This window comes from Moschus berezovskii, chromosome 2 (assembly GCF_049115385.1).
Source record: "Moschus berezovskii isolate FMDL1 chromosome 2, NW_MosBer_1.0, whole genome shotgun sequence".
In the NCBI taxonomy this organism is placed as follows: Eukaryota; Metazoa; Chordata; class Mammalia; order Artiodactyla; family Moschidae; genus Moschus; species Moschus berezovskii.
Genome location: NC_142461.1, coordinates 74453343 through 74466253, shown reverse-complemented (window position 1 = coordinate 74466253; position 12911 = coordinate 74453343). Strand labels below are relative to the sequence as shown.

General features: G+C 41.4%; 1 protein-coding gene across 9 annotated transcripts in view; it reads right to left on the bottom strand.

Moving 5' to 3' along the window:
- MGAT5 (alpha-1,6-mannosylglycoprotein 6-beta-N-acetylglucosaminyltransferase) overlaps positions 1-12911 on the bottom strand; it is a 407856-nt gene that overhangs the window by 142009 nt on the left and 252936 nt on the right. For all 9 annotated transcript variants that reach the window (XM_088829001.1, XM_088829003.1, XM_088828985.1 and 6 more), the window contains 3 exons: positions 11131-11292; positions 8754-8923; positions 2305-2439 (listed from right to left, as the gene is read on the bottom strand). In XM_088829001.1, coding sequence (XP_088685127.1) covers positions 2305-2439; positions 8754-8923; positions 11131-11292 — 467 coding nt within the window. The remainder of the gene's footprint in view (positions 1-2304; positions 2440-8753; positions 8924-11130; positions 11293-12911) is intronic.

The following is a 12911-nucleotide window of genomic DNA, read 5'->3' as shown; positions in this document are numbered from 1 at the left end:
ACTTGATGTGGATTCAAGTCGCCCTTCCTCCTGGAATGCTGGCAGCTATGACCTTGCTATGGGTGGGACTGGGGATGGAGCGGCTAGAGCTGAAGTTTGGGGTGAGGCAGGGCTTCCTCTGGGCTAGGCGGCCATCACCTTCCTATCAGAGGTGATCTGATCCTAAGGTTCTAGAGCAGAAGTCCTGAGATTTCGGGTCAAGCTGGCTCTGTTCCTATGTATTTGACTGCATGCTGCAGCACAGAGTATCTCTGCTGTATCGTTCGATATCTTCCGTTGTGGTACGTGGACTCTCTAGTTGCGTCTCATGGGCTCAGCAGTTGTAGCGTGCAGGCTTAGTTACTCTGCAGCCTATGGGATCTTAGTTCCCTGACCAGGGATTGAATCCATGTCCCCTGCATTGCAAGATGGATTCTTTACCACTGGACCACCAGGGAAGTCTCACCTGTTTCTGTTAAGTGTGTGCTTTCCCCTGTACCAGCACTGGGACCCTCACCCCAGAGTGCGGAGTGCTGAAGCATGGGCAGAGGGTGCAGGCTCTCAGCTTGTCAGCCAACCACAGAGATCCGATCTGTCTCTGACATGCTCTTTGTGTGGGCACCAGCCACAGTTTCCCTTCCTCTACTGAGATGTAGTCTTGGGTCCAAGTACCTTCTGCCGCTTACAGCCTTTCGCCACCCCCAATCTCCTCTGTCTCTGCCTATTTGTGGCATCGCTGGCAGGTGAAGCCTGTGTGCCCAGGTATTTAGGGTGAGCTGCTGTCAGAGATCTGGGCTGCTGCTGATGCCCTGCTTGAGTAAGCGTCAACAGTAGCCACTGCCGCCCACTCAGGTTCCATCCTGGGACCAGGTCGCCTCTGTGCCCCACTGTTTTCCCTCTCTCATCGTGGCCACCCTGGATCCAGGGCCATGCTGCGACATGGAGTAGGAGGGGCTGGAGCAGGTAGTCAGCTAGTGCTGGCACACGCCGAGGCAGTGCAGGAAGCCTCTGTGCATCCTCTCTGCCCTGCCGTGTGGGCCAGCCCGGGCACACATGCTCCTCACAGGCAGGGTCTAAGCCTCCCACAGCTCTCCTGTTAGTGCCGGTGGCCCACCAACTTAACAAGGGGGTTCATCTCTCCACGTAGGACCCCAGGCCTCAGGGCCCCAGTGTGGCTCTCACCACTCCCCAGGGCAGTGAACCTTTTCTGGAGTCCCCTCCCAGTGATCCCTGCCTGATCGCTTCTCCTTCCTTCCTCCCCGATTACATGTGGGTCTCTCTTACAGTCCTGGTCATACAGGACTCTTTCTGCAAGCTTCCAGTTAGTTTTCAATGAGAACTGTTCCATGTTTAGATGTACTCTGGATGTGTATATAGCAGGAGACAAGTTCCACATTCTCCTACTCCACCATCCTGATCAATCCTATTATTCTTCATTAATAAGAATTATTAAAGGCAAATTGGATACTTTGCCTGCTGAACACTGAGACGTACGGCTATTCTCATGCAAGTGTTAAAAGTAGTGTCGGGGGAATGTATGTATGCTTATTGCTAATTCACGTTGCTGTAAGGCAGAAACCAACATGATATTGTAAAGCAATTATCCTCCAATTTAAAAAAAGTAGTATCTGAGACACAGTAGCATCAAACTAAGCCTCTCTTAGAGTGTAAGTAAATTGAAAAATAAATAAATTTCATTATACAATTCAATGTTATTTAGTGTCAGGCTTGTGTACCATGTAAAACTGCTTCAAATACTAAGTCATGGTCTCAAACGCACATATAGGGAAATAGTGAGATCTTCTACTAAATAATAAAACTGTGCACAGAGTAACACTGAACTCCAGTCATACTAAGCATAAGGCTTATCTTTAAAAGTATAAGACCCTAGCATTTAGACAAGCTACACCCAGCTTTTTCCTCCAAGAATGAGAACAATATTGATGGAGGAAAGGGACAGAGAAATGAGTCATCATCTCAAATCTAAAGGACACAAGAAATGACACTGTCCATATTTTATCAAAATTGTTATTTGATTAAACGGATGAGATTAGTGTATGCAGACAGAGACTCAAGCTAAGTGTTACGGGAGAAAAAAAGAAGGCTGGACATTTGGTTTCTACTCTTAAATCAGTGAAACTAATGAAGAGTGTGGAAAGTCAAAAGACACTGTGGAGAATCTGAACTTCAATTAGGAATAAGAAACACTCTACACAGCTCAAAAGATAATATTTGATAAACTTTTTCTACTGGCAACCATGTAACTCTTGTTGACAAAATAAAAAGCTCTAAAAATTTAAGAACAAAACAAGTAAGAGCACTTACTGGTAATGAACCCAGGATGGTCCAAGAGTTTTCTTGAATTGAGCGAGTCCTACAATATCAATATAAATGAGCTCAACGATTCGATCTCCTACAGTTGGGCAGCCAGATCGGTTTCCAACAACCTTCTTCATTATTCTAGAGAAAGAACAGAAAGAAGAAAAAAAGAAAAACAATTTACTACAAGCACTACACTTAGCAACTTTAATAGGCAAAGAAACAAGCCAAGAATCCTTATCAGGAAGAATGACATGGCTGTTCCCAGTCAGCTGCCTATCCAAATTCGGCCCAGTCATCAGGTCCATCCAAAGCTTCAATTCTCAGTCTTGCAAAAGCAAATGGTGGTATACAAATACAGCCTTAGAAACAAAAGAAGATCTGGGTCTCAGTCTGAAAGTGAAAGTGAAGTCACTCAGTTGTGTCCGACTCTTTGCAACCCCATGGACTGTAGCCTACCAGGCTTTTCAGTCCATGAGATTTTCCAGGCAAGAGTACTGGAGTGGGTTGCCATTTCCTTCTCCAGGGGTTTCAGTTCAGTTCAGTTCAGTTCAGTCGCTCAGTCGTGTCCGACTCTCCGCGACCCCATGAATCACAGCACGCCAGGCCTCCCTGTCCATCACCAACTCCCGGAGTACACTCAAACTCATGTCCACAGAGTCGGTGATGCCATCCAGCCATCTCATTCTCCGTCGTCCCCTTCTCCTCCCGCCCCCAACCTTTCCCAGCATCAGAGTCTTTTCCAGTGAGTCAACTCGTCTCATGAGGTGGCCAAAGTATTGGAGTTTCAGCTTTAGCATCAGTCCCTCCAATGAACATCCAGGATTGATCTCCTTTAGAATGGACTGGTTGGATCTCCTTGCAGTATAAGGGACTCTCAAGAGTCTTCTCCAACACCACAGTTCAAAAGCATCGATTCTTCGGCGATCAGCTTTCTTCACAGTCCAAGTCTCACATCCACACATGACCACGGGAAAAACCATTGCCTTGACTAGATGGACCTTGGTCGGCAAAGTAATGTCTCTGCTTTTTAATATACTATCAAGGTTGGTCATAACTTTCCTTCCAAGGAGCAAGCGTCTTTTAATTTCATGGCTGCAATCAGCATCTGCAGTGACCAGGGGTTTCAGTCTATCTCTATTTAATTTGCTGGTCAAGATTATAGAGGTCTTCAAGCATTGGTGACAGGGCCAGGTGTTATTTAAACAGATGGAAGCAACATGGAGCAATGGTTCCCAAACATGCCTACACATTAGAATCACCTGGTGATCCTGGTGGATTTTCCTAAGCCCAGGCCATATATATGCCAGACAACATAAATCATACTCTCCAATCTAGCAGCCATGAGATCTTAGGAAGTTAACTTCTCTGAATCTTTCCTCATCAAAAACAAAACAAAAAGGATTAGATAAGGAGAAGATGGTAAGACAGAAACCTCTCAGGAATTCTTTAGGTAGTTGAAATAGGTATTGAAAAGAAAGTACATATACTGGACACTCAGTACCTATCAGTTTCTCCCAGTCTGTTCTTATTATACAGCCCTTACTGACCTTCTTCTGTTTCAATACAAGCCTCTACAGTACAAACTTCTAACTATACCGCTCTATACAGAAAATAGTTTGGCCAAGAGAATGCACTATCATAGCAAACACCTTCTTTCAACAAAATAAGAGACGATTCTACACATGAACACCAACAGATGTTCAATATCTATATCATACTGATTATATTCTTTGTAGCCAAAGATGGAGAACCTCTATATAGTCAGCAAAAACAAGACTGGGAGCTGACTGTGGCTCAGACCATGAACTACTTGTTGCCAAATTCAACCTTAAATTGAAGAAAGTAGGGAAAACCAGTAGACCATTCAGGTATGACCTAAATCAAATCCTTTACAATTATACAATAGAAGTGACAGATAGATTCAAAGGATTAGATCTGATAAAGTGCCTGAAGAACTATGGATGGAGGTTTGTGACACTGTACAGGAGACAGTGATCAAAACCATCCCCAAGAAAAAGAAATGCAAAAAGGCAAAGTGGTTGTCTAAGGAGGCCTTAAAATAGCTGAGAAAAAGAAGAGAAGTGAAAGGCAAAGGAAAAAAGGAAAGCTATACCCATCTGAATGCAGAGTTCCAAAGAATAGCAAGGAGAAATAAGAAAGCCTTCCTAAGCAAACAATGCAAAGAAATACAGGAAAACAATAAAATGGGAAAGACTAGAGATCTTGTCAAGAAAATTAGAGGTCCCAAGGGAACATTTTATGCAAAGATGGGCAAAATAAAGGACAGAAATGGTATGGACCTAACAGAAGCAGAAGATATTAAGAAGAGGTGGCAAGAATACACAGAAGAACTACACAAAAAGATCTTCACGACCCAGATAACCACAATGGTGTGGTCACTCACCTAGAGCCAGACATCTTGGAGTGAGAAGTCAAGTGGGCCTTAGAAAGCATCACTACGAACAGAGCTAGTGGAGCTGATGGAATTCCAGCTGAGATATTTCAAATCCTAAAAGATGATGCTGTGAAAGTGCTGCACTCAATATGCAGCATATTTGGAAAACTCAGCAGTGGCACAGGACTGGAAAAGGTCAGTTTTCATCCCAATCCCAAAGAAGTGAAATACCAAAGAATGTTCAAACTACTGCAAATTGCACTCATTTTACATGCTAGCAAAGTAATGCTGAAAATCCTCCAAGTTGAGCTTCAACAGTACGTGAGCCGAGAACTTCCAGATGTACAAGCTGGATTTAGAAAAGGCAGAGGAATCAAATTGCGAACATCTGTTGGATCATAGAAAAAGCAAGAGAATTCCAGAAAAACATCTATTTCTGCATCACTGACTATGTTAAAGCCTTTCTGGATCACAACAAACTGTGGAAAATTCTTCAAGAGAAGGGAATATCAGACTACCTTACCCGCCTCCTGAGAAATCTGTATGCAGGTCAAGAAGCAAGTTAGAACTGGACATGGAACAATGGACTGGTTCCAAATTGGGAAAGGAGCACATCAAGGTTGCATATTGTCACCCTACTTGTTTAACATATACGCAGAGTACATCATGTGAAATTCTGGGGTGGATGAAGCACAAGATGGAATCAAGATTGCTGGGAGAAATATCAATAACCTCAGATATGCAGATGACACCACCCTATAGCAGAAAGTGAAGAAGAACTAAAGAGTCTTTTGAAGAAAGTTAAAGAGGAAAGTGAAAAAGTTGGCTTAAAACTCAACTCAACATGGCAAACAAACAGAGAAACAATGGAAACAGTGACAGACTTTAATTTCTTGGGCTCCAAAATCACTGCAGGTGGTGACTGAAGCCATGAAATAAAAAGACGCTTCCTCCTTGGAAGAAAAGCTATGAACAACCTAGACAGCATATTAAAAAGCAGAGACATTACTTTACCAACAAAGGTCTGTCTAGTCAAAGCTATGGTTTTTCCAACAGTTATATATGGATGTGAGAGTTGCACCATATAGAAAGCTGACTGCCAAAGAATTGATGCTTTTGAACTGTGGTGCTGGAGAACTTTTGAGAGTCCCTTGGACTGCAAGGAGATCCAACCAGTCAATCCTAAAGGAAATCAATCTTGAATGTTTATTGGAAGGACTGATGCTGAAGCAAAAACTCCAATACTCTGGCTACCTGATGCAAAGAGCCGACTCACTGGAAAAGACCCTGATGCAGGGAAAGACTGAAAGCAGGAGGAGAATGGGACAACAGAGGACGAGATAGTTGGATGGCACCATCGACTCAATGGACATGAGTTTGAGCAAGCTCCAAGAGATGGTGAAGGACAAGGAAGCCTGGAGTGCTCCAGTCCACGTGGTCACAAAGAGTCAGACATGACTGAGGTACTGAAAAACAACAACAAAATACTGCTCTGTACTGTTTGCTAATTTTTTCTCTTATGTCTAATTTTTCCTTCTGACTAGACTATATCTAAGAACTGGCACTATGGTTTATACTTTTTCATTATCCTTCCATCTATCCACTAATATAAACCTAATCATCTATGTAAACCGACCCTTGCACTCAGAGCCAACATACTTGATTGTGGGTGAGCTTCACATGGTGAAGCATATAACTGCTAACCGTACTGCCATCTGCCCAGAAATTGGCCATTTATCTATTTATCCCTGCTCACATCCCATAATAGTCCTTAACCAGACTATCGACACCCTACTCCAAAGGACAAGAGTCATCAACAGGCCTCTCCCTACAGCTTCACAATGACACTGCTCTAGGCACTCTTTTCTCCACTGGGTTTCTGAAAGAACCAATTTCTTACCAAGACTTTGAAAATTATTTCTGTAAAGGGCCAGGTAGTAAACACTTTCATCTTCACAGGCTACATATTCTCTGTCACAGCTATTTAACTCTGCTCTTGTAGAAGGAAAGCAGTCACAGATACTATACAAACAAAGGGTGTGGCTGTGGGCCCATGAAACTTGATTAATATAAAAGGATCCCTGTGCTATACCTGGGAGCATCAACAGAGACTTATGCCTGAGTCTTACCCCGAAAAGCTGTCATTTAATCAGTCTGGGATATGGTTTGGGCTGGGGGAGTCTAAAAAGATCCCTAGGTGATTCTAATGTGCAGGCATGTTGGGAACCACTGCTCCAAAATTAATAAACACATCTGGCTTTGACACCAGGGCTTAAAGACCTCCATGATCTTCTTGACCAGCAAATCAAGTCTCTGCCTAGTAGCTCCCTAATATGACTTTTTGAGCCTCCCTAGAGAGTACCTATCCCCAGAGCACCCACAGTGCTCCATTTATTCACCACCCTCTCTTCCATTGATCTCTTCACTTATTTCTTCAGTAAATAGTTATGAGTACCTGCTGTTCTAGGTGCTAAATACACAGTGCTGAGCATTATTCAAAGTTTCTCCACTCCCTGTGCTTATCAATTTCACCTCAAGTAGTATTAATCACATTGCAATTAGTGTCACTATTGTACAATGCATTAGTTGTAATTATCAAAAGGTTTGCATCTCCTTGACCACAGGCTGATCATCTCTATGTCCCATACCAAGAACCAGCCCAAAGGAGGAGGTGAAGGAACGACTGTGCAATGTATGAATATACCCACTTCAGAGGTTGTGTCCCCAATGTGTTTTTTAAGGAAGCAGGGCAAAGGCAATGGCAGGCAGCTATTAAACAGTGGTGAAGGGCTCAGAAAGACCTTGAGTTTCTTGAGCTTTGAAAGGAGCATTGTGGTTCCATGGTCAAGAACACAGGCTTTGAGGTCAGAGAGACAGAGGGCTCAGATCCAGGCTCTCCCACGTGCCCTCAATAGGACCTTGAATAACCCATTTTTGGTTTGAACCCCAGTTTCCTCATCTTTAAAATGCAGAAAGCAACAGTACCTACTTCTAGGCTTGCACTAAGGACTAAATAAAACATAACATGTGAAGTGCTTAATATCTGGTGCACAGGAAGTGTTCAACAAATGTTAGTTCTAAATGGGCACCATCAATATTATGGCTGTCATAACTGGTGACATGATATTTTCACCATCAATATCATAACTGTTGCTATTACTGCTATAACAAAAGCCCGGATCATGGTTTTAGCATATGGAAACCATTTAACAAATGAGAGCTGACATTGTTTTATTGATAATACTGCTTTTTCATTTCAATACTGCCTCTAATCCTCTGTGGACCTTGGACCTAATACAGTGACCTCGCTGGACAATAAAGTAGGAGCAAGGTGGGACATATGCTGTCTTACCTCTTCCATCTCTAGAATGTCCCTTCAAGTGTTTTCTTTTGGAATAGTTGACATATTGCTTCATGCTAACTTGGCTGTTGGGTAGAGAGTCTCAATGGGCAGTTATCCAAAAAGGAGGGAAGGAGAGCTAAGCACTTCTGCTTGGTCAGCCGTTTCAGTCTTAAAGCGATTAATGGAGGACTCAAGCTAGAAGCACATTTCAGTGAAACCAAAAAACCTAGGTAGAATTAACAGACTCAGAGTTGCAAGTGGGCTAATTGAAATAGGATTGCATCAGGGCTTTCGAGAAACTCATCTTCTCCAAATTAAATTACAAACAGGAACCTGCCCTGTTTGAAGATTTAGAAAGTGTGATGTTGAGGAGGGAAGGGTATGCATTTCAGCAAGAGACAGGGAATTAGGAAAGTCAGTAATGTTTTATGCTGCAGATGTTGGAAGCACCTGTAACAGCAGAGAATAAGCTCCTTAGTTTGAATTTTCTGGCATTCATTTATCAAGCCTCTGGAGCCTGCAGCTACAATGAAAACATATTAGCCTTTTCACAGTGTACGTATTTAGCTCCTGAAAATAATCTTCTTATCTCCTGTTTAGTGAATTATCACTTTCATTTTCCTCCACAAGAAATTACACACTAATAGAGGGCTTTAAGAGTTTACAATTTCTTTTTTGTATTCTGATTTTAAAATTGAAAAGTAATCTCCTTACTCCTTGAGCTCCGCCAGTGAAGCTGAAATCCTAATGTCATGGCCCAGTAAGTACAGAGATGTAATTAAATCACTCCACTGAACTAATTCACCGAGAGGGCCACCACTGAAAGCTGTCTCTGCAATCTTAAATCCAGATTCCTTAGTCAGGAGGCCCAGGTGAACAAGGACCTGAAAAAGAAACAACAAAAAAGAGGGACATACTGATTCTCATTGGATCAAGTACAAATTCTACAGCAACCTACCAAAAAACCACCCACCAATTCCAAAGTCATGTTTATATTCTAATAAAATCTCAACATGGGGTAAATAGTTTTTCTAGAAGGTACATAGAAAGAAAGGAAATGATCTCTCATTGCTGTTTTAGAGAAATAAAGTCATTACTGCATTTGATATGGCTATGGACAGATAATCCTGCTTTCCAAAGGTGAAAAATCAGGATTAAAGGAGAGTCAATCAGGACAATAAAATATCTTTTAACAATACTGTTTTTTTTCCCCCACAGCTGGAATATTTTAAGCTTTTAACATGACAAATTTCAAACACTAACAAAAACAGATATGACAATACAGTCAATTCTGATGTACTTAACAATTACTGACTTCAACAATGGTTAACTTCTGACAGATCTTATTTAATGTACACCCTTAACTTTCTCCCAACCCCTCTAGCTTATCTTGAAACAAATCTGAGAGAACCTATCACCTGAAAAAATCTCAGCTGGAATTTCTAAAAGAAATATATTTTCACTTAAAAAATACAACTGTAATCTCACTGTCACCCCTAACACAGCTATTAATTCCTTACTATCATCCAGTATCCAGTTAGTGCATACACTTGCTCAACTGTCCTTTATTTTTCCCAAAAGCAGTTATTTGAGCCAGAATTCAAATAAAGTGCATAAACTGTAATGCCTCATACTTCTCTTAGCCTTCTTTAACTATAGGTTAATTGCTTGATCTTCCTTTCTGAGAGGGAGAGGGGCTTGTAATTTACTTGTCAAAGAAACTAGGTTGTATTTCCAGTAGAGTTTTTCACCCTCTAGATTTTACTGACTGTAAAACAGATTTTTCTGTCCGCTGTGTTTATGGTAAATCAGTAACTACAGCTGCAGCCATGATCAAATTTGTATTTGATTTTTTTGGGCAACACTACTTCATAGGTATTGCTGTGTACTTCCAGTGGTAGGAACAGTATCTGGCTGTTTCTGTTTTGTGGTGTTTGCAGCTACTGATGATCACTAACTAGATGCATTAATAAATTATGGCTTGCCATTGATGACATTCTATCATTCTTTCTGCATTCATTAGCTGTAATATTGGTACTTCGAGAAAGAGAAACTATCCCTCATGGACAGCTTACATAAGAAAAAACCTGGTAAATAGCTGATTCTTTCCTTTTACTTACTGGTTATCAACATAACAAATTTGTTTTTTAGCATTCTCTAATGATGACAAAGGAAGATTTTTTAAAAAATATGTGTATTATTATACATGAACATGAACATAAGTATATTTGATGTGTTTCAGTACACTGAAGTTATTATTCTGATTACTAGATTGTGCCACCTTGGGCAATGGGAGGCTATTAAAGTTGGCTTTCAAGTTCTCTAAAAAAATTCTAGTAGTCTTTGATAATTTCTTTTTTTTCATATATAGAAAGATAATTATTATGCTCACATGAGATTCATATTTAATACATATCAGTATGTTTTAGCTGACAGTGAGAACAGCATTCAGTATGGGTTTCCAGGTATAAATTCAGAGTAGCAAGGCAGCTTTTAATGTGGTCCAACTGACTGAAGTCTGAAAGGAAAACAGCGATGTTAGCTTAACTAAACCTAGGGTATGAGAGCTTCATACTCAGGGATATTACAGAGGTTTCCCGAGCATCTCCTCATGAACATCAAAACAAACTGGCTCAAGTTTAATTTATAGTATCTCTGTTTCAGGAACACAAGCAGAACCACCACCAAACAAGGCAGCAATGAAACTCACCAGCTGGTTGCCCAAATCACAGAACTGACAAATACCCCAAGGACGAAACTGTCATGATGATGTAACAGGAAGTTCTTTAAGGTTGTATTCGAGTAAAGCAAAGACAATTAAACTTCCTAATGCTACCGAGAGTGAGTCAGATGGTACATAGGCAGATATTCTGCTTGGCTTCACTGAAGAAAAATGTGTGCTAGTTCCTGCTAAGATTGCTGTAAACTGGGGAAAGGAAAGCCCAAAAATGGCTGTACAAGAACACACTGTGTGGATTCACCCCAAGGGAATGTCACTGGGGATATGACATTTCTCTTAGTCTCGTCTCCATGAAAATCAAATTTTCAAGAAAACTGGCATTCAGCTGAAGTGAATTAATCGGAAACTCACTTTCTTCCGCTTTCTCTTCTCGAGATTCTGCTTCATTGCCAAGGACTTGATTGCTTGGATCCACGCATCAGCCATTCGCCGGATCCGCAGTCTCATCCATCGGAATTCTTCATGTTTTTTCATCATACTGTAGAGAATATTAACATCTGTACGAATTTCTGCCTAGAAACAGAAATTTAATAATAATGAGTAGGAGATAAGAAGCCCAAAAGCATAATGGTTTTCATGATATGACGTTTGAAAACTTGAAAGAGAGAGTCAATTAAACATGTGGCTTCAAAAGGGAGTCTGGTTCACTGAAGAGCTTTGCTTGAAGGTCCTGGGGCTGCAAATTGAGGCAAAGGGCCACTGACTGATACTCTGCTATATAAGGGACATCATTAAAAAATCAGAAGAGGAGAAAAGCAGCACAGGCATTGCCAAGCCCTGAGCTAGGTCAAAATGTGTATTTTACAGTGAAATGTGCTTGATGCATCTTGAAATTGTCTGCACCCGCATTTATTGACCCTTTGGATCTACTTCGGGGGAGCAGACTCTTGGGAAAATTGAAGTTTATCTTTAACAGGCTACCTGCCATTGTGGAGGCTGCCACAAAGCCTCATTCTGTCCACAAAGTAGGAAAATACATGTTCACCCTCTAGTCTTGTCCCAAAACAAATAAACAAAAGTTTATTATTTTCTACAAGGAATTTAAAAGCCAGGAATAACACTTTCCTATTGTAACTGAATAAAATTTCCAATTCAAGCCAGTATAACTTAAAAGTCAGAAAGAGTATTTTTCTACAACAGCCGGATATAACCAGTGATTGAAAGAACAAGGAGAAATAATATTAGTATTTTTTTCATATAACATCTAAAGAAAGCATGCTGAATCCATCTTTCAGTAGTCACCATAATTGATTCTAAACACTCATCTGACCATGCCATGATTCAACTATGTCCCAAGAATCCCATGGTCTAAGTGAGGCTCAGCAAACTCTGGCTCTTTGACCAAATCTTTCTCAGCTCAGTTCAGCTGCTCAGTTGTGTCTGACTCTTTGTGACCCCATGGACTGCAGCACGCCAGGCTTCCTTGTCCAACACCAACTCCTGGAGCCTACTCAAACTCATCTCTATCGCGTCACATGATGCCCTCCTACCATCTCATCCTCTGTCATCCCCTTCTCCTCCAGTCTTCAATCTTTCCCAGGATCAGGGTCTTTTCCAATGAGTCGGTTGTTCGCATCAGGTGGCCAGAGTATTGGAGTTGCAGCTTCAGCACCAGTCCTTCCAATGAATAGTCAGGACCGATTTCCTTTAGGATTGACTGGTTGGATCTCCTTGCAGTCCAAGGGACTCTTAAGAGTCTTCTCCAACACCACATTTCAGAAGCATCAATTCTTCAGTGTTCAGCTTTCTTTATAGTCCAACTCTCACATCCATACATGACTACTGGAAAATGACTACTTGACTAGACGGACCTTTGTTGGTAATGTCTCTGCTTTTTAATATGCTATCTAGGTTGATCATAGCTTTTTTTCCAAGGAGAAAGCATCTTTTAATTTCATGGCTGTAGTCACCATCTGCAGTGATTTTGGAGCCCAAGAAAATAAAGTCTGTCACTGTTTCCATTGTCTCCCCATCTATTTGCAATGAAGTGATGGACTGGATGCCATGATCTTAGTTTTTTGAATGTTGAGTTTCAAGCCAACTTTTTCACTCTCCTCTTTCACTTTGATCAAGAGGCTCTTTAGTTCTTCTTCGCTTTCTGCCGTAAGGAAGGGTGGTGTTATCTGCATATC